Below are 24298 nucleotides of genomic sequence, written 5' to 3' on the forward strand. Positions count from 1 at the left end.
ACCAGGCACAATGTGCTGCAGGTTCCAAGCCTCCGGCATCGTTGTAGAATGTGAGTTACCAGGGATTACTGCTCAGCTCCAGTTGGCGCGAGTCACATCATGCCTAATCAAGCAGTAAAAGTGCTATTTCCACACCCTTTGCCAGTGTTGCATACTATTACCTTCCCCTGTACCTGTACCCCCTAACAATTTTAAATAAGGAATTTGGGTAACTTTGAATTACAAGTAAAAGTGAAGAGGACCAGTGAAAACATACTCTTCCGAATAGAGTATCTATCTAGTAGTTGCTCTTAGTGAAAAATGAAACTTGGGAAAATAAATTTTTGTTGAGAGATTGTAGCAGTTGAGGACAAACAAGCATAAGCAGGTTATGCTTATCGCAAGATCTATTAATTTCCAGTGGGAGGGGAAAGTGAGTGGTTGCCAAGGGAGGTACTGCTCAGTTCTCTTAAGTCAGGAAATGAATGACAGTTTCAATAGCAGCTGCTGGGCCTGGGCTGGGCCTGCCACTCCCAGCCAACACAGCCCAAGCTCCCCTGGCACAGATCCACAGCATGGCCAGTGTAGGCATTGTGGATGCAGCCCTGGGTGGCAAGCAGTTCCTCTTTGAGGATCACCCCAGCCTGTTGCCAGGCCGGGGTATAGGCCAGGCAGAGGTTCCACTTCCAGCCTTGGTTCTCTCTGTCTAGGGGTCTGCGTCCCTGGCCCAAGGAGAGTTCCTGGGGGGACATTTGGCTAGAGCCTTGCGTCTTCAGCTGCCACTTCATATTACAGTCTTGTAAGACCAGTGTTTTCTTCCTGTTTTGCCCAGGTGCTCTGCTCTGGATTGCTGGTAGATAAACTGCTAAACCCATTCTGAGTAACCACTTCATTGTAGTTACTGGGAGAGGGTCTCCCTATGGTTATGGAAGAGGGTGCTCCCTAAAACAGGGCTTGACATTCAGGGGCCCTGCCCCACATTTGGGGAGGGTCTGGTGGTCTTTATGTTTGTTTTTCTCTGTCCTTTTGAGAGGTGAGGCTAGATGGAAAGATTGAGGGAGACGGGGAAGAAGGGAAAGCAGCAGGCCCGGAGTTCAGAATCAGTTGCTCTGCAGTTTTGGGGTATATGGTTTCATTTGATTTTGCAGAAGGGCTGCAGATACACGTGGGCTAGCCCCAGAGGACAATACTCACTGGCATGGAGATTGTGAGGCACACTGATTCCATTTCCCACAGGCCAAGTTGCTCCCTGTTGGGGAAGGAACCATTGTTCTACTAACTTGTTCCACTGCAGGGTCTGGCCAGAGACATCTGCCAAGATTCTAAGACTTCCTGATTGCATGTGCCACAAGCCTTTTCTCTCAACAACGCATAGAGGTTGGGGAAGCCCGGGATGAGCTGTCATCCTGAGGAACAGGCTTGGAGCAGGTGCTGATGAGCACAACTAACCCTTGGTGCAGCGCAGACCTCCGCCTTGGCTTCTTTGTAGAATGCAGGTGTGTGTGTGTTGCTGGGCCCAGAGAGCCTGGATCCTAGACACACTTCTCATTTGTATCTGGGCCTACCTAAGAATTTACTTTCTCTGAATTCACTGATAGGATTGTGGGCCTCTGGGGCCAGGGGAACGAGAAGGCAAAGAATGCAAATTTGACACCTTGTGAGATGATTCTGAAGCAACACGGAGCCACCAGCTTTTAAACATTTGTCTTTGGCACAACCTGTTCTTTGGTCTGTTGGAAGCTGACACCAGTTGCCTTTGTGTGATGAATTTGGACTTTTGTGCAGCAGTTGAGGAAGAAACTCTTGAGCAGCCGCGAGTTGTGGCTACGTGCCCTGAGTGCCGTGCCCTGAGCACGTACCCTGAGCATGTGTCCAGAGTGCTATCCCCTGAGCCGGCCCCAACTGTGCAGCCATGTATGCTGGAGCAGGACCTTGAGTGTTTTGACCTTTATTTTGCAAGGGTGAGTTGAAAATGGAAAAAAGACATTGCTAATTGTAGTTAGAAGAAGGGTAGCTCTTCTAACATTGATATAATTGAGGAAAAGATTTTGAAAATTCAGTGGGCTTGCCAGAAGTGGGGAATTGTTCGTGTCAGGTGAACACTCGCTGATGGAGTCAACAGCCCTGCGCAATTGTGAAGATGAATAAACAGAATTAAAGAATAATGTGTAAAACTGCCAAACTGTATTGACCAAGATCGTATCTAAAAGGCAGAGTATAATTAGGCATTTTACAATCTTGTTTGGCTCTGAGGACATGACTTCCTTATAGTACATGTAAACCTATTATTTGACTTTGAGGGGGGCCCTTTCAGGGAAATGGGGGGACTACCTATAACCAGCTTCTGGAATAACAAAGAGTCATGCAAAAATAAAAGCTTCTCTGTAAGTGCGCAAGGCCCTTCCAGAACTGAGAGTCCGTCCTTCAGAATCCATTCTATGTTGACCCACTCTCTGATGTATTAATGCCTTTACCCCCTCATTGTATTCATTTATATGCTAATGTCTACCATCTCTTTTCCATTTAGATACATTATGATTTTAAGCTGTCAGGTAGGCTTCTATTTTAAAAGACCTGGCTGCTCAAACATTGCCAGCCTCCTCTCACTGGAAAAGCCCCAAGTTTAGGGGGCGGGGTGGAGTTAAGAAGAAAACCACCACCAGAGTAAACCAGCTAGCTCCTAGGCTGTGAGCTTTTTCATATTCTTCAGTCTCCACCTCTGTCTTTCCGTGTGGAGTTGCACGTGTGTGCTTGAAGCAATATAAGCGACACCCCACCTCAGTGCACTATAGTAGAAAGAGAAAAACTCTTTAATTACTGCAGTGTTGCAAGCTTCTCCCATGGCTGGCTGGCCACAGCGTGGAGTTGGTAAGCATACAGTGTCTTTCATACTTGCCATTACAACATGTTAATTAAGAGAATTCAGCTGTGGCACCAGCTGGGGATGTCTGGCTTTGTGGAAGATTGCAATTAGATGCTTTATTTTCTATTTTCTTTTTCCCCTTTCAACTTTGGTGGAATGCCTTTGAGTAGGGGCTTTTCGTCTCAGCAGTATAAATACTTTAATGTGCCTAATTATGTAATCGTACACTTACACTCCTGTGTGTACACACACATGGTTTTATGGATTTTTATCCCCTTTTCTCATACATGAAACACCCTGCCTGCTTTTTGGTTGGTATGGGAGAGCCAGATTCCTTCGTGCATGTCAGGCAGGAAGAAGAGGAGATCAGAGGCAGTTGTGACTTTCCTCCACTTATAATCTACCCCTCCTGCCCCCCTCATTGACCCATTGACCCTTTTATGGGCAAGTCCTTTATCTCTCAAATAGTTAGCATCTCAATAGTTTCCCAGCAAAGTCAAGGTAATTTAAATAAAATTGAACTTTATAATACTGTGTCTTTCCATTAATTTGCAAGTGCCTGCTTCCAAAGCGCATATTGTTATTTTTCCCAGTCCTCTTTTCCAGGCAGGCATAGGGCATTAGCCGGGACATGAGAGCACATGCATGAGGGCACAATGGAGCCCATTGATTTCTACCATGCAGCCTGTGCAAAGAGGTCCTGTAACCCCAGCTGTTAGAATCAGGACCTGGGAGCAGCTGCTTTCTGAGATCCACTCCTCTGTGGATAGGCCATCTGCTGCCATGTGAGTGAACCTTGGGAAAGAAACTGACCAAAGGCCCCCTTATATTCCTTTTCTCTGCGCCAATCCCTCGCGAGACAGACAGACACACACACACACACACACACACACACACACACCCCACCCCACCCCCGGCAAACTTAGGCAGCATGATGAATCTGCACCAGAAAACTCACATGGTTTTCCTCTCTGTCCTTCCCTGTCCTGACTCCATCACACCAGCATACCCGGCTCAGTTGAAAAATAGTTTCGAGAGCAGGCAGGTACGTTTATATGGCTGGCTTCTTTTGCTGGATTAGTTCTAGAGAGCAGGCTTTCATTTTATTGTTAGCAACATCACTTTGCATTTTAGAACTGGAAAGGCCCTTAAAATCTCATTTTATGGAAAAGGAACCCAGTATTTTTTATTTTTCAGCTTTGTATTCACGATCTTCCCTGTTGTGGTGCGAGCCTGATTTTCTAAATGTCCAGCTGTCTCCGGTTAAACATGGGAGCTTCCGCTGCTTTCCATACAGACCTCTTCTTGCTTCTCTGCCTGCGATGGTGCTCTCATCTCCCCCTTAGACATTCTTCCTGCTCTCCTTTATCCCATGGTCACAATCCTGCTTGTCCCAAAAGTCAGAGTTCTAATACTATCCTTTCTGATCTCTTCCTCATTAGATAATCCTTCTTCAGAACTTCCTGTCTTATGCCATGTTTATTTCTAATGTGTGTCCATTATGGTTATGTACTAGACAGCTTTCAGAGAGGGGAGTCTATGTCTTTTTCGTCTGTCCGGCTCCTTCTCCCCTTGCCTGCAACAGTGCTTTGGGACTTAGTAAAGACTTGTGGAAAGAATGAATGGATAAATGTAATCCTTATATGAACTGTAGGAGATAAGCAGAGTAAATATTACTATTACTGTAACCTGATTGGGGATCCTTATCAATGTCCTCAAAGAGTCTAAAGTCTTCAGGGACAGAACCATGTGTTATTTACTCTTGAATTTCTAGCACCAACCTGGCGCCTTGGTAGGTAGGTGTTTAATAGATATTTGTTAAATTACTGAAGTGTAATTCCTATTAGGAAAGTGAAACCCAGGGAGATTAAGAATCAACACTTGTAAATGTTTTTCACTCTCTTCTGGGTGAAAGTTATTAAACCTGCTTTTTGGAAGACAAAAAGTTAAAGGGTATTTTCTGTTTACCTGTGTGACATCTGGACATAATTACCTACTGACACATAGAATGGGCGAGGCTGCAACAGGCAGTATGTTCTGACCAGGGATCTTGGACTGGTCAGTCAGAAATGACTTGGCAAAGTCAGGGGTCCAAAGACCAGGAGAGACAGGTCAGTGGCGGACTGGTGACAGGAGCACAGGCCTCAGCATGATTAGTAAGAGCACAGTTGACATCCTGCTGTGACTCTGACCAGGTCTGGGCCCAGCCTTTACTAATCTGTTCTGAGGATGCTCTGCTTAGTGATCTAGGAGTTTCCACACTGTGCTGGAGCCAGGATGATAAATACACAGGCTAAATCAAAGGGGAGGCAAGTCCCAGTCTTGTGGAAAAGCACCTTGAGAGCCATGTGCCCTGCCTTGGACCTCACAATGGATTTTAATGGATTCCCGCTGTTTTTAAAGTTTCTTAAGAGAAGCATAAATAGGCCTCAGAGAAAAACAATTGGGAAGGATTTGCCTCCCGTGCTTGGGAGGAGGAACAGAGTACCCTGTGGCAGGCCACCTCTCCATTGACCTCAGTGGCTCCTTCTGGTCCAGAATTTTAGAAAGACCCAAATGTTAAAAGGTAAAGAAGAACGACAACAAAAAAACCCTTGGGAGAGTTTGACTCCTCATTATCCTTGATCAGCTGATGGTGGCACAGGGTGATAAGTTCACTTTCTAGGAGGTAAAAAGGAAATCAAGAAGTCTTGATAAGCTGCGTTTTCTGTGGTGGCCATGTGAGACAGAGTGGTTTAAGATAAAGTGTTTCAAGAAGAGAATCCCATCCCCCACAAGACAGAGGAGGAAGAATATCCAGATCAGTGGACTTTATAACTGTGGATTCCCAGCTGCCTATCCCATTGTCACCGTGTGCCTTATACCTATTGGTTCAAAGGTTGTAAGAGCTTCATTACCCCCACGCCCCCCTAAACAACAGCAACAACAACAGCAACAAATAAAAAAACTTTTTCCTTTTATATTTCCTGTCCCTGTCTTATGGTAAAGTCAGGCCCAACTTGAGCCCCCACAGAATGTACAAGGCTTACTTCATGGCGAGCCTTTGTTAACCTTAAAAATAAAAGTCCTTTGTTTTACCAGGAGAAATGGGTTTACTTAGGAATAGCAGAGAATTGCAATTTGGGACATGCAAACTATGACAAAACCATAGAGATAAGTCCAACAGAAGAAATAGAGGAACTTTATTTTGTGGAGGAAGAAGTTGGGAGGGGTTGTTTTGAACCAAAGTCCGTTGGAGAAAAGCAGCAGTTCATGGCGATGATGATTTCTCGTTGACTGAGTTGTAGGGGTAATCAGTTTCTTGTAGGAGATGCAGTATGCATATTTCCCTTTGGGGGCCTATAAATGAGGATTCTTTCCACTGAGATGCTCTGCTAGGGGTCTGTGACTGATAGTTCTTTGGGTAGTAGACTTGAGTGGTCTGGCTGTCCACTCTATTCTCCCCTTCTAGCCTTCTGAGTCTGCTTCAGTGGGATTTCCCTTAATTCATGTTTACAGCTCAGACTCAGTCTGTTAGTTACACCTTATATGTCATGAGGAGACCCAGTCCCATCTTTCTTCAGAAAGACCATTCAAATCTTTGCCCCTCAGTTACTGGTGAGTGGTTTTCAGGGAACTTGGTGTTTTGTTGGTCAATTTAGTCCACACCTGCTCTCTTGCACCACCTGTAGTCAGAGTTTTTACCGATTCTTTCCTTTTATTCTTTGAAGTTGGGTAGGGCCTCAGTGAGTAACAGTGTTCTTTTGAGCACCTTGGAGAAGCAGAACACTGCCCAAGTCAATGTTTGGTGGCACATGGCAGAGGCTGATTATTTGGGGCTTTGGCAGAGATGCCCCAGTGACCCTTTGTGTTCCAGGAGCTGGCCCAGAAATCAGCCCACTGTCTAATTCTAATTCACCTCCCCATTCTGCGTTTGGTGACAACCTTCCTTTCAAACAGCCTTCTAGGAAGACTGCATTCTTAGCTGAAAATGCCCCCATACCTTCTCTTGAAGCTTTGGTAGCTGCAGTCCCTAAATAGCTTGTTTGTCACTCTCAGAGGTTAGTGAAGGAAACTGTCTTGCCCAACCCCCTTCTGCTCCTGAAAAATGTGGGCCCACTTGAGATTTGAGCGGAGTTCTCTGGACACAGGTAAACTCGCCTGTTCACATTCTTCTCCAGACAGGACACTGTGACTTTTGTCAGTCCTCCCCCACCCCTTTGTATACCTATTGTAGGTTTTGGGGTAAATTTTTCTGCTCACATCTGTAATCAAGGAGCTTCTGTGTAAGAGGGAGAAGGGCAAACTAGAGTTTGAATCCAGACTTGTAATGCTTAGTAGTCAGGCAACCCCAGACATTACTAAATTCTTCAAAGCTTCCATTTCTTTGTCTGAGCAAACTGAGTATCCTACCACCTTCCTGGTAGGATAGGAGAATTAAATGGGACAGCAGCTTTGCAGTGCCCAGGCTGGCAGCTGGTGATACATGTTCATTCCCCTCCTCTCTTCTGCTTCCGCCCTGCTGGACAATAGAGATCATTAAATCTGCCTTAAATTTACATTTGTGTTTCTTGAGGGCCTACTGTGTGCTTGGCACTGGCCTTGGCATTAGGAGTCACGAGTAGAGTTCACTGGCCTTGGCATTAGGAGTCACAAGTAGAGTTGGAAATGAAACCCCCACCCTGATCTTTGCGCCTGAGTTCAGCCTTGCTTCAGACTCCAAGCCAGAGTGTTAATTTTCACCTGCTTATTAGTGACCCTTCTGAGGCTGAACAGTGCGCTAGGCAGCAGACGCTAGGCAGTCCTTCCTCCGGAGGACTAGCCTGCATCCTCTTGGAGATGGGGGATTCTGAGCGGGGAGAGCAAACACATGTACAACTTAGTTAGATGGTAGGGTGAAGGAGGTGAGACCAGGAAGTAGCAGTTGGTGAAAAAAAAGAAAAACATCATCTTCTTTCCCTTAACCCTTTCATCACTGCCACTGTCAAGGGATGCGTAGTAACATTTGTTCATGCACATGGAATGTCATCCATTCATTGTCATCAATGTCATCCAGCTCTGCTGTCATCCCGCTGTCCTGTGGGCTTTGCTCTGTAGGTCACTGCACTGGGTGATGCTCCAGGCCTGGAGGGAATAGGATGAAGGCCAGTGATCCTCCTGGCCGCTCTTCCTTTAGCACTCATGACAGTAGAAGGGGGAGTGATGGGGGCACAGCCATAGCTGGCAGCCTGTTCCCCTGAGTCCCTGAGCTGCAAGAATGGGAGGAGGTAAAAGGGTTAACAGGCCATATGGAGGCCATTTGTCAGTCAAGAGAGCAGCCCAGACTGCTCTGCTGTGAAGGCAAGTGGGGAAAGGGGCTGGTCACTGAGCTGGAGCAAGGGGAAAGCAAAGCAACACCCCCCAACCAATGGCTCATCCTGCTCTATTCTCGGCCTGTCCTGTCTCCAGATAACCAGACAGTCCTCCAACAACCTGTTTTCTTATTTTTGCCAAAGCCTTTGCCCTACCCCATTCTGAAAACCAGAAGTAAAGGTCTGGTTTGCTACGTGAAAATGAATGTAAAGTTTATCAGTTCCTGATATTGCCAGACATCATGTGAGTATCGTTTAGGTTGCATTTTTATCCTTCCTCTTAAACACTACTTGCGGGTGGGAATAACTGTCAAGGAGTAATAATACTCGAAACAGTTCAGGCCATTACAGGGTTGCAGATTGGGCCCCTGGGTCAAACCGAAACTCTTCTGGCTGACATCCAAGACCATGCTTTGCCCTGTCCTGGCCCTGATCCTGTCAGGTCAGGAGGACGTTTTCATGGTATACACCAGATTTAGAGAACGTGAGCTGTACCTTGCAGGGGGATTCTCTTGGCTGTTACTTGTCCTTGCCTCATGTCAAATCAGGAACATGACAGTGCCTTGAAATGGGGGCAGAATTTTGCCCACACAGTCGAAGCAGTTTTCTACCAAGCATCTTCTGTCCTCCAGATTTTGTGCCAAGATCTGGGGATAAGAAATGAGCAGAACTGGGGCGCCTGGGTGGCTCAGTCGGTTAAGTGTCTGCCTTCAGCTCAGGTCATGATCCCAGGGTCCTGGGATTGAGCCCCACATCAGGCTTCCTGCTCTGCAGGAGGCCTGCTTCTCCCTCTCCCACTCCCCCTGCTTGTGTTCCCTCTGTTGCAGTGTCTCTCCTTGTCAAATAAATAAATAAAATATTTTTTAAAAAAAGAAAGAAAGAAATGAGCAGAACAAATACATGCCCCGGAGCTTGGGTGGGTAGGTGTGGGGTGGGGGGCTGACTGTGAGAACGTGATTGTTGCAGAGCCAACCACACGGTGACAGTTGATAGAGAAGAATGCAGGTGTTATGGGAACACAAAGGAGGAATGATAAAGCTGCTGTTTGTTGAGCCCTTAGCATGACAGACCTGGTACCAGGCGCTTTACCTGTGTACTTGTGACTCACGCGCACAGCCGCCCTGTAGGTAGACACTATGCTTTAGGATCCCTACTTTACAAGCAAGGGAATAGGAATGGGAAGATGGGGCCCAGCCCACACAGGGGTAACGGTTAGCAGTGTGACTCCAGTGCTCTCATTATAGACCTGTGCTGGTGAGCGCCACCCTATACTGCTCTGTTCTCCCTGGCAGTGCTCTTTGGAGTGGTTTTCTGGAGCTGGTGACATGGGACTCAATCTCCAATGATGGGTGGGGTTGTGGATGATCCATCTGCTTTCAGGTCAGGGTTCCCCACAGGGGAGAGAAACAGCCCTTCTTTCAAAACAGCTGAGGGCTTTGCTGGCTGCTTCCAGGTTGTAGGAGTTTCCTCTCTGCAGCAGGGTGCCGTGAAGATGGTCCTCCTCACTGGCTCTGAACCCTTGGCTTGCATCTCCCCTTTCCTGCAAGGTAGAGGGAGAGAGAGAGAGAGGCGGGGAGGGACCCAGACCTAAGACAGGACTGACAGATTCTGAAACCAGTCCCACTTCCCTAGGCCTCTGTCGGGGAAAATGGGGGTGGGGGCCTGGGAGGAGCAGTAGAGGCAGCCTAAACCATGGGTGGGTCCCCCCCTTTCTCTCCGGTGCCCCAGCCCCAGGGCCACACCCTGAGAAAGGCCTGAGCTGTGGCAGTCTGGCCCTCCCCCCAGCGCGTGGGAAGTTCTCATGAGAAAAGGGATCCCAGCTGGACAGTGGCTTCCTGTCTGAGTGCTGAGGTTTGTCTTCCAGGAGAGGAAGGTTGCAAATGGCATGAGAAATTGTCTCTTCCCTCTCGCTGTCATCGTTTGAGACTTTTGACTGTTTGGGGGGGATCAGGAAGGCAGAAAACTGGGGAATGCTGGGGACAGAAGCAGCCCTTGGGTATCACTTGAGTAAGAGAACTCCTCTTGTTGTTTTCCTGTTCCCACTACACACCCGAGGCAGGAGTCTGCCCGGAGGGGTGCAGAGGTTTCTTCAGGAGAAGCACCTCACACCTCGTGCTTAACTGAAAACCACCCCAGCTATAGGACTTTGACAAAGGAACCTTGGGTAGGGGTGAGGCCAGCCACTCAGCCAACTTGAGACAGGTTTGCAAATGTCAGAAGAGACCTCAGAGGACATCTGGTTCAGTCCCGTGTGTCATAGAGCCCACTGTCCTCAGGCAGTACCCAAATTGTCTTTGTCACTGAGCTCCCTTTCCAGGATGTGGGTATGGGAGGAGAAGCTGGGCTCAGAGACCCTCTGTTTCTACCCAGTGCCATGCAAAGGGAAGTCAGCCTTCCTGGGTTCAAATCCTGACTCTGCCCCTTTCTGCTTGGTGCCCTTGAACAAGTTCCTTTCTTTCTTTCTTTCTTTCTTTTTTTTTTTAAGATTTTATTTATTTTTTTGACAGAGATCTCAAGTAGGCAGAGAGGCAGGCAGAGAGAGAGAGGAGGAAGCAGGCTCCCTGCTGAGCAGAGAGCCTGATGCGGGGCTCGATCCCAGGACCCTGGGATCATGACCTGAGCTGAAGGCAGAGAGGCTTTAACCCGCTGAGCCACCCAGGCACCCCTTGAACAAGTTCTTAACTTCACAAAATTTACTCATCTAATAGTCTGTATATTAATCATGTTTCTTACAGGGTCTTTGTGAAACTTAAATGAGTTACATATGTAAAGTGTTTGGACTGGTGCTTGGAATTTAGTAGTTGGTCAATAAATGTTAGTACTGAGATGTTTAAAGACGGCCTCAGAAGAAAGCTTTTAACTGTAGTCAGATGTGATCACTAGCCCCCCACCCCTGCCTCTACATTTGTCTGGAATGTCCACTCCCAGCTTTCTTGGGAGGTTTTCATGGCAACTCTGTGTGAGCTAGCCTTTTCACACTATAGCATGACTTGTCCCATCACATACAGAGTAGCAGGATGTTCCAGAAGCTTGGGCTTATTAGCGTGTCGGGGCGAGCCGCAGAACGGCACGCAGGAGCGAGAGTGCCTGTTGAGCCCACCGTGGTCATTTACAAATGTGTGATCTGTGGCAGATTTCTCAACTCAGCTGAGCCCCATTGTTCTTAGGAAATATTATAGCACCTGCTTCGTGTTAAGAGACAGCTCACGAAAGTGCCTGGCACATGTAATAGGCTATCTGTTTGCAGTAATTATTGCTTTCCTTGTTTTATGTCAAAAAAGAAAAAAAAAAAAACCCAAAACACCAGACTGCACAGCCGAACACCTTTTTGTCTGTCTTTGCCTTGATTTTTCTCTGGCTCCGCAGTGCCCAGGGCTCCCTTCGTACCTGCTGCATCACCTCTTATCTCCTACCCTGGGGCTGGCTCTGGACCCTCCCCACAGCTTTCCCATCCCCAGACCACTTCCTCTGACTCTCAAACACGGACTCTCCTCCACAATCTGTCCCGTACAGGCTCCAAGCCCCATGGTAGCTACTGAGAGCTTGAAGTGTGGCTCATCTGACTTGAGATGGGCTGTAAGTGTGGACTTAATAATGAAAAAAAAAATTAAATATCTCATTAATATATTTGTGTATCGATCACATGTTGAGATGTAATCACTAATGTATTTTACATATAGTAGGTTAAATAAAATAGATTATTAAAATTCATTTCATGTGTTTCCTATTTCTTTTTCAATGTGGCCAGCAGAAGGTTTTAATTAGCTGTGTGACTACATTATATTTCTGTTGGACAATGCTGTGCTAGATATGTGGTGCCCATCTGGTCCTTCCTCCCCTCCTTATTTTTTTGATCCTGTTTCTCTTTGCCCTGGGGTCTTACCTTCCTCCAGTTGCCCCCAGTGCTCAGATGAGTAAGAGGTGTCAGATAGTAGAAACGCTAACCTTTTAACACTTCCTTCTTTGATTTACATTAGAGTTGGATACATGTGAGTCTGTCTTCTCTAAATTATAAACCTTCTGTGGGTCACAAAAGGCTGTCCCATGGTCCTGTCACATGGACATTTATGGCCCTCCTAGGGTGGCTTGTGGGGAGAGGCAAGCTCCAGTCCTTTGATGGAATCACAACCAAATAGGGACATTTACAGTACTGCTTCCAGTGGTGTCCCTGATGATTGCAGCTGCTGGGTTTGTGTGCTGGGTTTGGGGGAGCCTTTTTCTTGTCCCCTGAATTCCCAGGAAAGCTTTTCTCTGGCCATCCTTTCTTTGGATACCTTGATTAAGCAGCTACTTCTCTGTGCTCAGTTGTATTCTCAATGTTAACTCCTCTGATTTAGTCTAAAGCATTATTTCAAACATGGAAGTGAACACTGACAGTTTCTTAAGCCCTCAGTCCTAGTGTTTGGGGGTAGGGTGTTTTCTTTAGAACTGACATCAACCAGAAACCTCTTTTGTTGAGTCTTCTTAAAATGCACGTCTCTTTCCCCTCCTCAGGCTGGCGGTAGTACTCCTTCCTCCCTACACCGTCCTTTGCAGGGGCTCAAGTGCTTCTTCAGTTTGTTAAACTGAACAGTTTGATCCTGGGCCCCTTCCTGGAGCTCCCTTTGATTTGCTTGTTATAGAATCTTACAGAGTTTGCTTTGTTTATTGCCTCTTCCTCCTCCTCCTAAGAGGCTGGTCCCCACAACAACAAAAACCAAACCCGTTTAGAAGGCCTGATGGAGGGTTCTTGTTTTCTACCAAGTGTGTGAGGCTGCAGTGACTTGGAGTAGAAGATCAGCTAACTTCCTCTGCGCCTACTGCATCTGTCCCCTCCCCAACTGGTTAGATGGCCTTTCCCTGAATGACTGCTGTGCGCCAGGCACTCTGCAGCCCCTGAAGAATTACCTCTCTGCTTCCTGTGCCACTGGAGGCCTAAGTGGCTATAGGAGATAATGGAAAGCAGAGAAGGAAGCGAAGGAGAATTAATTGATTTTTTTCCTGTAAAATTTCTATCTTCTGGCTTTCTCGCTCTCTTTTAAAAATTATGCAGCTTTGCCAAATCAGATGAGTTCATTGTCTTCTTGTGGTTGAGAAAAGAGCTTGAAACTCCCTCTGTGGACCAAGGGTTGTTAGAGAGAGAGCCTGATGCACAGAGTAAGTCAGCCTCCTGCCCAGAAGGGTGGCTTCCAGAAGACTCTGGATGATTATTTGCTCTTCCTGATGTTCTTCCCTTTCTTGTTAACCCAGGCATCACTGAGAGGGTCCTCTGGAACGTCTGCTCTTTGCCATGACTCTCCTGCTCTGATTTTGACTGGGCAGCAGGGCAATATTTTTTTCTTGTGTTCCTGGTGTCTTAAATTGACCTTGCCTCCACCTCCCCACCCCTTTTTGTTTTTACTTCTACAGCCTCCTTACTTCCTTGGACCCGGGAGAGCCTCTTTGCAATGCTGAGCCCAATGCATTTAGCTTGTCCCCTTTGTCTGACTGTCATAGGTAACATAAAATAAGTGTGCGCACTTACCGTGCTAGCATTGCTCTACTGTTGACCTACTCTAAGGCTCCCTCAAGCTCTGTCCATCTTTCATCAGATTCAGCTTCTCTTGTAATTCTGCCTTCTCAAGACCCCTCAAAAGCTCCCTTTGTCCTTTGAACATAGTACAAATACCTCTTGCAGTCAAGGCCCTCTGCAAGATGGTTTCATTGCTTGTCACTTTTTTCTGAATTTTGTTGTATTATGCAGCCTAGCTAACTAGGGCTGCTTCATAATTATCTGGGCTTTACCTATACTTTCCTACCTCTCTGCATTTGCTGAAACCTTCTTCTGATGAGATAAAGCCCCACTCGAAATGCTGCCCCCTCCCTGAACCTTGCCTGCTCTCTCCTGCACAAGATGTGTTCTCTCCTGTATTGTGTTCCCTGTCTTGTGGTACTAATCATGTTCTTTGAGGTGTATTAGAATGCCTGTGTGTGGAGTATCTTTGGAAGGATATGAAAGAAATGGGTGCAGTGCCTTTGAAGAGAGGAATTGAGTGACTCAGGAGAGGGTTTACATATCATGTGTATGTATTTCCTACGATTTTTTTTTTCTCGTAAAATTACTATTTACATAACAAAGACCCACTGTAAAAAACACTGAGGGGTATGCATATAACCTCAGAGAAGGGAAAATGTCCTTTAGACACAAAACCCAGAAGCCATAAGAAAACAACTTTTAAAATATATGTGTGTACTTATTTGTCATATCCTTATTTGGCTCCAGGTACCTGAAGTGCTTATCTTTTTTAACCTTTTTCAGAGTGTAGCACAATGACCCCTACATAATAATCAATAAATACTAGTTGAATTGAAATGAAATGAAATTGCAAGTCACTTCTTTGTAGACCTCATTCTTTTTCACTGACCAAATGAATGCTCGGTGGTCTCCAGGGTTCCTCGCAAAGATTCGTGCAGATGTGGGCTTTATGGGCAGGAATACCAGCAAAGCTGGAGTGGCTTCAGAATGAGCCGTTCTTCCTCTGAGACCACCTTTCCCAGCACACTGGACCTGTGAGTGGGTCCTGCCTGCTTCCCAGAGCTGCCCTGCAGTGCTCAGCTTTAATTATGCCTCGGAAGTGCCCCAATTAGACACAGTGCTAGGAGAGCCAGGGGCTCTGTGGCAGTCTTGTTGCCCTGAACAAAAGAAGGAAAGTGTAAAGAGTAAAGCCATTTGTAGAGATTTCTTTGGAAATCCAGTTGGCCAGCTTCTTTGAACCAGTTGGCTAGAGTTGGAGGAGGCATCAGAAGGAGTGTGGTGGGTCTGCCCTCCTCCTGTTCAAGACTTTGGGTGAGGTGGGTAGCGTGGGAAGAATTTGGAGAAGGCGTGTCTCATCCCTTAGTTTCAGAAAAGCTGCCCACACCTCTAGTGTGGATCCCTGGGCCACCTACCCTGGCATTGTCTTCTAGTGAATCTTTGCAAATGAGTCTTTTCTCCCCACCTCAGCAATAAACCACTTGTAGGCAGGGAGCTATCAGCTCTTTGACGGGACCACCCCCCCCCACCCCCACGCCTGACTGGCATTCAGTTTGCTTACTAACAGTGTGTAGGTTGAAGGGAAGTGGTATTTGGTGAGAGACTGTGAGGGCATCCGTGTGCGAGGGAGCAGTGGGCAGGCCAGTGAACAGGATGGGGCACAGTCAGACTCCAGGTCTGTTAGAGGAAGTGGGGGGAAAAAAAAACCAGAAAAACCAGCAGTTCTTATTTTCATACAGATGTTCTTGTGATAGTCAGGATAGGGGCAGGGTATCTGTCAGCAAAATCAGATGTCCTTTGGAAACCTTTCTTTCTTTTTCCTTTTTTTTTTTTTTTAGCATTTAAAAAATATTTTTATTTATTTATTTGACAGAGGGAGATCACAAGTAGGCAGAGAGGCAGGCAGAGAGGGGGAAGCAGGCTCCCTGCTGAGCAGAGAGCCCGATGCGGGGCTCGATCCCAAGACCCTGAGATCATGACCTGAAGGCAGAGGCTTAACCCACTGAGCCACCCAGGCACCCCCCCTTTATCTTTCTTCTATTAGTATGGCTTTTGGAAAGTTGAAGTTCATGGTACCCAGCCATCCTGCCAGCACATCTTCTCCCCCAGCTCAGCCTTCCAAACAGCACTTCCTTTTGTGCCCTGCTCTGTCCCTCCTATTACAGCTAGGGACACCCCCCCCGCCCCCAACCCATTCTGCAGCATCTGTGCAGGATTGGAAGGGCAGGCCATGGCATCAGAGTCCCCTTCTCCTCAAGCTGCTCTGATTTATTACTACAACTTATCGATGCCAGGGTTCTTACCACACTTGGGCTCCATTTGCCATCCCCCTGACTGACCTGTTTGAAAGGGAGGTAACCTTGACATGCACACTTCTTAAAGGCCCACTCAGCTCACGGGGTAGAAGCAGTGTCTGAGGGCAAAAAGAGCTCAGATCTTAGAAAGAAGAGTCGACCGGGTAGGTCTGCCCTTTACGCTGCCTTATGCTTGGCTACAAGTCATTTAGCTTCTGTGGACCGGTGTGCTCATCGACAAAGGGGCGTGATGATCCCCATCTCCTTGAGCTGTCAGCATAAATAGGATGGGAGGGGAAGGTATTTCTAAAGCTAAGTAGTCCTACCTGAACAAAACATGTGGCTTTTACTATGGGACAGAGACAAGTGCTGGCAGTGACTACTCCAGTCAGAAGGTGGGGGCTTGAGAGGGGCCTAGGAATCCATCAGATATTCCCTCTCAGGCCATGAAGGCACATTTTCATCACAGAATGGACTCCTTGCTCGAACTGATGCTGGAAACAGGGGTAATGTGTCTCCTGCTCAGGCTGACTGTATTTTACCACCTTTCCCTCTGATTCTTTGTGTGTCCCAGTAGGTTTTATCAAAACCATATCATGTGCTAGATCTCTGTGAGTTCACAACTTTGTCAGAGTCTGTCACTCCCTTATGGATGCAGTCCTCTCCGGGCACGTGCCAAGGGAAAGGGGCAAAGTTGCAAGCACCCAGACTTTCCCTGTGGCCAGCATGCTTCCCTGTGTCATTGGCAACCTGAATTTCTAGACTTTAGCCAACAGCCTTTCCAAGGGAATGGCTCTTGCTTCTTCCTGTGTTTCTGGTTGAGGCCTGTGGAACTATCCAGCTCTCCGTCATGGACGGGATTCCCACTGGAAAACCCCAGCACTATAGCACTATAGCACCGTGCACTCTCTCTGTCTTTGCAGTGTGTTCCCTGCCCCCAGAGCCAGAGAATGGTGGCTACATCTGCCACCCCCGGCCTTGCAGAGACCCCCTGAATGCGGGCAGCGTCATTGAGTACCTGTGTGCCGAAGGCTACATGTTGAAAGGTGACTACAAGTACCTGACCTGTAAGAATGGAGAGTGGAAGCCAGCCATGGAGATCAGCTGCCGTCTCAACGAGGGTCAGTCTGGCAGATGGGAAGAGGGGCTGCTGGGGTTCTGCTTCCTGTAAACTGACAGGCAGTGGTGCCCACTTCCTCCAGAGCACCTGTGCCATGGGGCAGTACACCTCCTTTGATGCCCTGCGGCCTCCCTTCCTTTGGGATTTCATGTCTTTGTGCAAGACATCTGGGGTTGCTGGTGTGTGTCCTGCTGCATTTCAGCTGAGCCACTGAGGGGCTCTGTAGCTTTCCTGAGGCATCTGTTCTGCTATGTAAAGTCCCTTTGATGCTCAGCATCTCCTGTTTGCCCAGCCAAGTGCTGGTGACCTTTGACTGTGTTCTGCTAACACCTTCTGGAGTGTCTCTTTTATATTATTTTACTTTGAATGGAAATGGACTGTTTTGTTATAGAGCTACAGTCCAGCTGGACAGAAGACCTCTCCCCCTCCTGCCTCCGCCTGTCGTGCATGACAGGAAACTCCAGCTGCCTGCAGGAAAACGTGTGTCAGACAGCCATCTTTGTGCTTCACACTCGGGCCCCAAGACCATGACACCCCAGAGAAGGCTGGGGACCAGCCTGAGATTTACAGATGAAGTCACAGGATCTTAGAACAGGGGGTTGTACAGCCCAGTTCTTACCAGTTTTCCTGCCACGTGGGGGAAACATGGGCAGGACCTCAGACCGTGGAAGGCGGGGGACATGGAAGTGGTGGATGTCCACCAGCCTGAGGGTCCTGAGGGTCCTGAGGGCAGCCTCAGAAGGGGTTCATAAAGGCCAGATCTCGGGGGGTTGGGGAAGTTGGGCGTGAGATGGCCCACACAGGTCTGAAGTGAATTTTAGATATAGAAACAGGATGGGGAATTGGCCCCTTCCCTTGTATGTAAACACTGTTCCGCATGTCAACTTCTAAAGTGGCCCGAGCTGTGGTACCAGGCAAGGGACCTTGGACGAGGTCAGCTGTGGGAATTCTGTGTTCCGGGTCTGGGTATAACATATTCCTGACAATGGTTTATTTCTGTAGACAAAGATGCCCACACATCCCTGGGGGTCCCCACACTGTCCATAGTGGCTTCCACTGCCAGCTCTGTGGCGCTCATTCTCCTCCTCGTGGTGCTGTTTGTGCTGCTGCAGCCGAAGCTGAAGTCGTTCCATCACAGCAGGTGAGCCCTTGTGGGGTGGGGTGGGGGGAAGGCGCGTCATGGGGTCTGGTCTCTTGACTGCACAGGGGTGTTCGCGAGCCCAGCAGCCTCTTCCGCCGTATGTACCCTGGGAAAGGGGATGCCCTCCTGTGTGTTTGATTCCTGGATGTGCCTGGCTCTGTGCTTATCACTTTGCCCGCATTAGATTTATCCTCACAGGAGCATTGCAGATCAGGAAGCTGAGGCTTAGAGAGTTTAAGTCAAGGTCATCTCTCTAGATGATGACCGCCTGGAGAGTTAAACCTAAATACGTCCAATCCCTGAGCCACATCATTTGCCCTACATTGGAGGTTCTCAAAGTGTGGTCCTAGTGGCATTGGCATCACATGGGGACTTACTAAGCATGGAGATTTTCAGGCCCCATCCCAGACCAACTGAATGAGAAACTCGGGGTGAGACCTAGTGACTGAGTTTCTTAAGCGCTGCAGGTGATTCTGATTTTGTGTGTGTGTGTGTGTGTGTGTCTCAAATAGCTTTATTGTTCCTTTGTGGATCTGTAGACATCTGTATGGCTACTATCAGGGTGTAGAGGTTTAAGCTGACTCTGAAATGAAGGACATTCAGTTACTATTGCAAAAAGTCCAATGAAAACTTAAAAAGCTCCCACTTCTGTCCCCCAGGGTCGGTAAGGTTTACTGTTTGTTGCACCGCTTGTCTGTGGCAGGCTGGACGTGGCTGCCACGGTTAAGGGCAGGCTGATGGCTGTGGCGGCTGCCACGGCCGCAGCTGCATTAGGTGGGAGCATGGGGAAGGCCCCCGCGAAAGACAGAGGGAAGCTGTGCGCTGCGGTGGTGGCTCATCTTTGCGAGTTCGCAAACTCATGTTTGCCAGCCACTGCCCTGTCCCTCTAGTTCCTAATCCTGGCTGCACGTAGAGGCATCTGCTGGGAGTTAAACACAAATACCAACACCTGGGCTCCTGCTCCCAGACATTCTGATTAATTTGGTTTGGAGTGGGAGCCTGGCATTAGCGGTTTGTTGTTTTTTTTTTAAACTTCTCCAGTGGTCCTAACATGCAGCTAGGATTGGCAGCCACTGCACTATACCACACTAGAAATGGGGGAGTTTTGCCTGCCTTTGTTACTTTTCTTCTTCTGTGAGCGCGTTAGCCACAAGTCATCCTATACTAGGTAGAGGAGATGGCGGGGTGGGTGGCAGATGATCAGGGGCTGTCCCTGTGTGTATCCCTTAGGAGGGACTCCTCTCCAGGGCTGGCCTGGCCTCTAGGGTTGCCTGACTTGGCCCAGCAGCCCCTCTTTCCCCTGAGAATTGTTTGTGTGCGCTCACAGCCGTTCATCGGTCACTTTCGCCATCCACAGGCCCAGAGGAGCAAACAAAACTGTTTTAAGTAAAATGCTTCCTGGTCTGGAATTTACAGACCAGGCCCAGGCTAAGTCCTTGATGTTCTAGGTGTGATTTTTCTGTCTCCTTTTTATGTTTTGTTTTGGGGAGCAGGTTGCAGCTTTTTTTTTTTTTTTTTTCAAGATTTTATTTGCTTGTTTGAGAGAGACAGGGATTGAGAGAACAGGTAGGAGGAAGGGCAGGGGAAGAAACAGGCTGTCCGCAGAGCTGGGAGCCTGATTTAGAGCTCAGTCCCAGGACCCTGGGAACAGGAGCTGAATGCCATTTAGCCTTAACCGATTGAGCCCCCAGGCACCCTGCAGCTTTTTTTTTTTTTTTTTTTTTTAAGGTTGTTAAACAATTAGTAAAATAAAGAGGATCTGGAGGGGACTGTTTACTTGAAAGAATCGGGTATTTCCATGTAAAGTCAAGCTGATCTGCTTGTCAAGTCGTTCAAATTAGGGAGTATTTTCCTCTTGTAGTTATCTGGTAAGTGTGTTAAAAGTAATGGGCTGATTTTTCCTGACTTGTGTAGAAGAATGATTTGGTTTTTAATAGGGACTCTGTTTAAATTTTGTGCTGTGTGCATATACTAGGTTTTAAGCAAACAAACAAAAACCATTTTAAGTAACAGAAGTTAAACACATAGCAGAATGCACACTGCTTTCTCTGCCTCCTTGCCATTAGTTTCCCTTCCTTCCAGAAACCTCCACGCATTTCTGACTACCACTTCTGTCATCCTCACAGTGTCTGCACCATTTGAATTGGGCACCACAGATTTTGTTTGCAGGTACAGATGAGGAAATCCAGAGCTAATAACAACAGTCCAGCCCTTTACCTTTTGTGTCTCTGACATAATGCACTGAGAAGGACACGCATCACAGATGACACAGTGTTCCAGGCAAACACTGACTTGGGATCTTCATCCCAAGGAAACAGTTCAGTCCTGATTGTGGAACATTCTAGGAGAAACCAGCCTGGACCCTACAAAAAGTGTCAGTGTCATGAAAGAAACTCTAGAGTGGACTATTGTAGAAGAAAGGAGATGAAATAGAACTAACTGCAATGCATGATCCATAATTGGATCCTCAAAAAAACAGACAAGACAGCAGCTGAAACATCTCTTTTGGGGTAGTTAGAAAAATGTGTATTACAGTCTTAGACCATTGTTCAATTTCAGGGCTGTAATGATGGTGCAGTTACATAGGAGAAGACGTTCTTGGGAGTACTGTGCCAAATAATGTTTTATGTAGCAAAAAAATAACATACTTTCAAAATATCAGGGGGCGGGGGGATGGGGTGGAATGTATGTGTGTCAAAAAGTGATGCCAAGAAAGGTGCTTGTATGAATAAATCTCATACACATCAAGCTGAATAAAAGAAGCCAGACGCACGTACACGTGTACCAGTACACATGTACACACACATTCATCGTATGTCCCACTACATCAAGATCGAAAATATGCAGAACTTAGTTGTGGTTTTGAAGGGTTCATGTTTAGGCAGTAAAACTATTGAGATAGAAAGCAAAAGAATGATTTTCATGAAAGTTAGGATAGTGATTAATTTCAGTGTGAGGAGGTAGGAGATCAGAGGGACGGTGGGAACAAGGGTGTCTGGGGATGCTGGCAGCATTCTGTCTTGACCTTAGTAGGGGTTATATCCAGTTACCTCTGGGATAAAACAAGAAGTTGTATACTTTTTCTATTTTTGTGTATTGTTTGTGTTATAATTTACATTCAATTAAGTTTTTAAAAAAAGGACAAGGTAACTGAGGCAAAAGAATAAAATTCCTAAGATTTCAACTCCAGTGTCTCACAGTGCTGCTTCTCCCTCCTTTTTTAAAAAACCGCTTTACGGGGGCGCCTGGGCTGCTCAGTGGGTTAAGGCCTCTGCCTTCGGCTCGGGTCATGATCCCGGGGTCCTGGGATCGAGCCCCACATCGGGCTCTCTGCTCCGCAGGGAGCCTGCTTCCTCCTCTCTCTCTGCCTGCCTCTCTGCCTAGTTGTGATTTCTCTCTGTCAAATAAATAAAATATTTTTTTAAAAAAAGGCTTAAAAAAAAACCGCTTTACGGAGCTTTAATTCCCATGCCATAGAGTGGATCCACTTCAAGTCTTCAGACAGTATACCCGCAGCTAGATGCGGGCATTGTGCTCTTCTACAACTGTGCTGAATGGTGCCGTTATTCTTAGGTCTCTAGAGTCCTAGTTTCTGCACAGGTCGAGAGGCTGGGTCCCTGTGCCCAGAGGGTAAGAACAGAGTCTCTGGAAGCAGACGGAACTGGATTCACATCCCAGCTTCCTCCCTTACCTGCTGTGTGACTGGGCAGGTTACTTGACTTCTCTGACCCTCATCTGCACTCTTAGTGAATCTGTCCCCGACAGGGCTCAGGTGAGGGTTCGTGGGATAAAGCACTTAGTGCTGTGCCTGGCACACTGTACGTGCTCAGAAATGGTTGGTGCTGTTGGTGCCGTGGCATCTGGTCGTGTGTTTTAATTCTTTGTCTGTCTTTTCCTTTGGCTGCAGGCGCGACCAGGGAGTATCTGGCGACCAGGTGTCCATCATGGTGGATGGAGTCCAGGTTGCGCTCCCGTCCTATGAGGAAGCTGTGTACGGCAGTTCCGGCCACTGCGTGCCACCTGCTGACCCCAGGGTGCAGATCGTGCTGTCAGAAGGGTCTGGGCCCGGTGGGAGGAACGGGCCAAGGGAGCCGCAGTTGCAGGACCAGGGGGCCTGTTCCTCTGCCGGCGGAGAGGAGGAGGCCCCCGGCCAGTCTGGACTGTGTGAAGCCTGGGGTTCTCAGGGCTCTGAGACTGTGATGGTGCATCAGGCGACCACCTCTTCCTGGGTGGCCGGCTCAGGGAACAGCCGAGTGGCATACAAAGAAGCCCCAGATTCAGAGAACAGCGACATACAAAGCCTTTTATCCCTCACATCGGAGGACTACACAGATGGTAGGTGGTCTGCACTGAGCATGAATTAGGAGCTGCTTGGGGGCCTTGTGGGGAGTGAGGAAGGACTGTGAGCCTCTCTAATAATGGGGTACTGGGGGCAAAGGAAGCTAATACCTGGGGGGCTAGCCTATAAAATAAGGTCTCAACCTCAGCTCCTGCTGGGGCTTTGGGCTCTGTATAGGACACTTTTGACTGTTTGTGAATCTTGATAGTTTGGAGTTTCCAAAATTATTTGTGGCTACAAGGCTGTGCTAAATCAAAGGGAGGACAGCTGGTTGGAGGCGGGAGCGGGGTCTGTTCTCCTGTTATAATTTCTATGTTCCTGAAAGGCTAGGAGTGACAAGGAGGTATGGGGTCATATTACAGTGAAAATTGGAGCTGGTCTCTCCTCCAGGGCGTTCAGCAGTTTCATTTGAAACAGGAGTATGCCTCTCCTGTGTGACCGTTCTCCTGCCCTAGCTCAGTTAAACCTCACAGTGATTGTGACAAGTAGGTGTACTACTCTTCCTGCTTTACCGATGAGGAAACTGAGGCCCGAACATGCGTCACTTTCCTGTTGATTCGTGCCTGAGCTGGCATTTGAAGCCGGGTGGATCTGGCTCTGAAGCCTGTGTTTACAACCCATAGTGCCATGCTGCCTCGCAGGTGACTTGGGCTTCTCTGTGGCAGACCATCTGTAGAGGGAAATTGCCGCTTCCTGACCTTTTTTTGGAACCTGAAGGTTGAATATCAGGATTGACTCAGTCACTTTAAACAATATCTTTACATGAAACCCCAGTGTGGTTCAGGATGAGGCCTAAACCTAGCTGTTTCCCTTTGGACAGGGCGGCTTCTGCACTAACCAGGCTTCTCTGAAAGCCAGCGAGGAAACTGTGCCCTGGGAGTCCTGGGCCCAGTTAATGTCTGAGGCTTAGAGTATCTGAAAGCAAAGAAGTTGGAAATTCTTGAATGCAGATCACCTTTAGGAGTTTCCTGAAATCAGCAGCATGCCTTTTCTCTTGGGGGGATAGAGAATTAGGAAGGGGTCGCTAGACCTGACTCTAAAGATGGAAGCCAGTGACCCCGTGGAGAGCCAGCTATACACGTATCGTGTGTCTGCACTTACAGATGCCTGTCCCCAGTGCACTTCTCGGCCCTCATCTTTCCTCAGGAGCCTGGACAGGGCCTGCTCTTCTCCCTTCTCCTTGCTGCCTTTCTTTGTTCCACTTATTGAACAAGCATTTTTGAGAACCCATCTACACCGGTGCTAGTTAGAGTTCTGAGAGGATAGAAAGTCTTGTGAAACCTGCTGTCTGCCTGCGTGGATGGTCAGTCTTTTGGAGAGATCAGGCCTATATTTGTGAAATAACGGAACCAAGAGTTTTAGTGCCCATGTCGGAGTGAGTGGCACATAGTTTATCCAGCTCATTGCTGGTGGACGGAGCTGTCAGGACCTGACGGCACCGAAGGAAATCAGGACCCCGAGGTGTTGTTGTAACCCAGTGGACATAAAAGGAGACCAAGACCCAGAGAGGGGAGTGAGTTACTCAGTATCACACAGTTGGTGGGTGGCCTGAAGGAGGAGGAGGGACCTGAGCAGGGGTCTGCAGCCTCATAGAGTGAGATTAAGGATAGAAAGAGAAGCAACTAGTCCAGCAGAGTCAAGGCAGAGAGGAGGTCCAAGGTGGTGAGACCAGAGGGGATTTGAATACTAGACTGAATATTCGGATTTTATTAAGCAGGTATAGAGGGAGAGATGAACAAGG

At 47.8% G+C, this 24298-nt stretch overlaps 1 protein-coding gene across 1 annotated transcript in view; it reads left to right on the top strand.

Annotated features, from left to right (window-relative positions):
- Window positions 1-24298, top strand: part of SUSD6 (sushi domain containing 6) — a 97325-nt gene that overhangs the window by 68575 nt on the left and 4452 nt on the right. Inside the window, exons 3-5 of the mRNA XM_046007507.1 lie at window positions 16881-17078; window positions 18080-18218; window positions 22126-22553. Of these exons, the coding sequence (XP_045863463.1) occupies window positions 16881-17078; window positions 18080-18218; window positions 22126-22553 (765 nt within the window). The remainder of the gene's footprint in view (window positions 1-16880; window positions 17079-18079; window positions 18219-22125; window positions 22554-24298) is intronic.

This window comes from Meles meles, chromosome 6 (assembly GCF_922984935.1).
Source record: "Meles meles chromosome 6, mMelMel3.1 paternal haplotype, whole genome shotgun sequence".
In the NCBI taxonomy this organism is placed as follows: Eukaryota; Metazoa; Chordata; class Mammalia; order Carnivora; family Mustelidae; genus Meles; species Meles meles.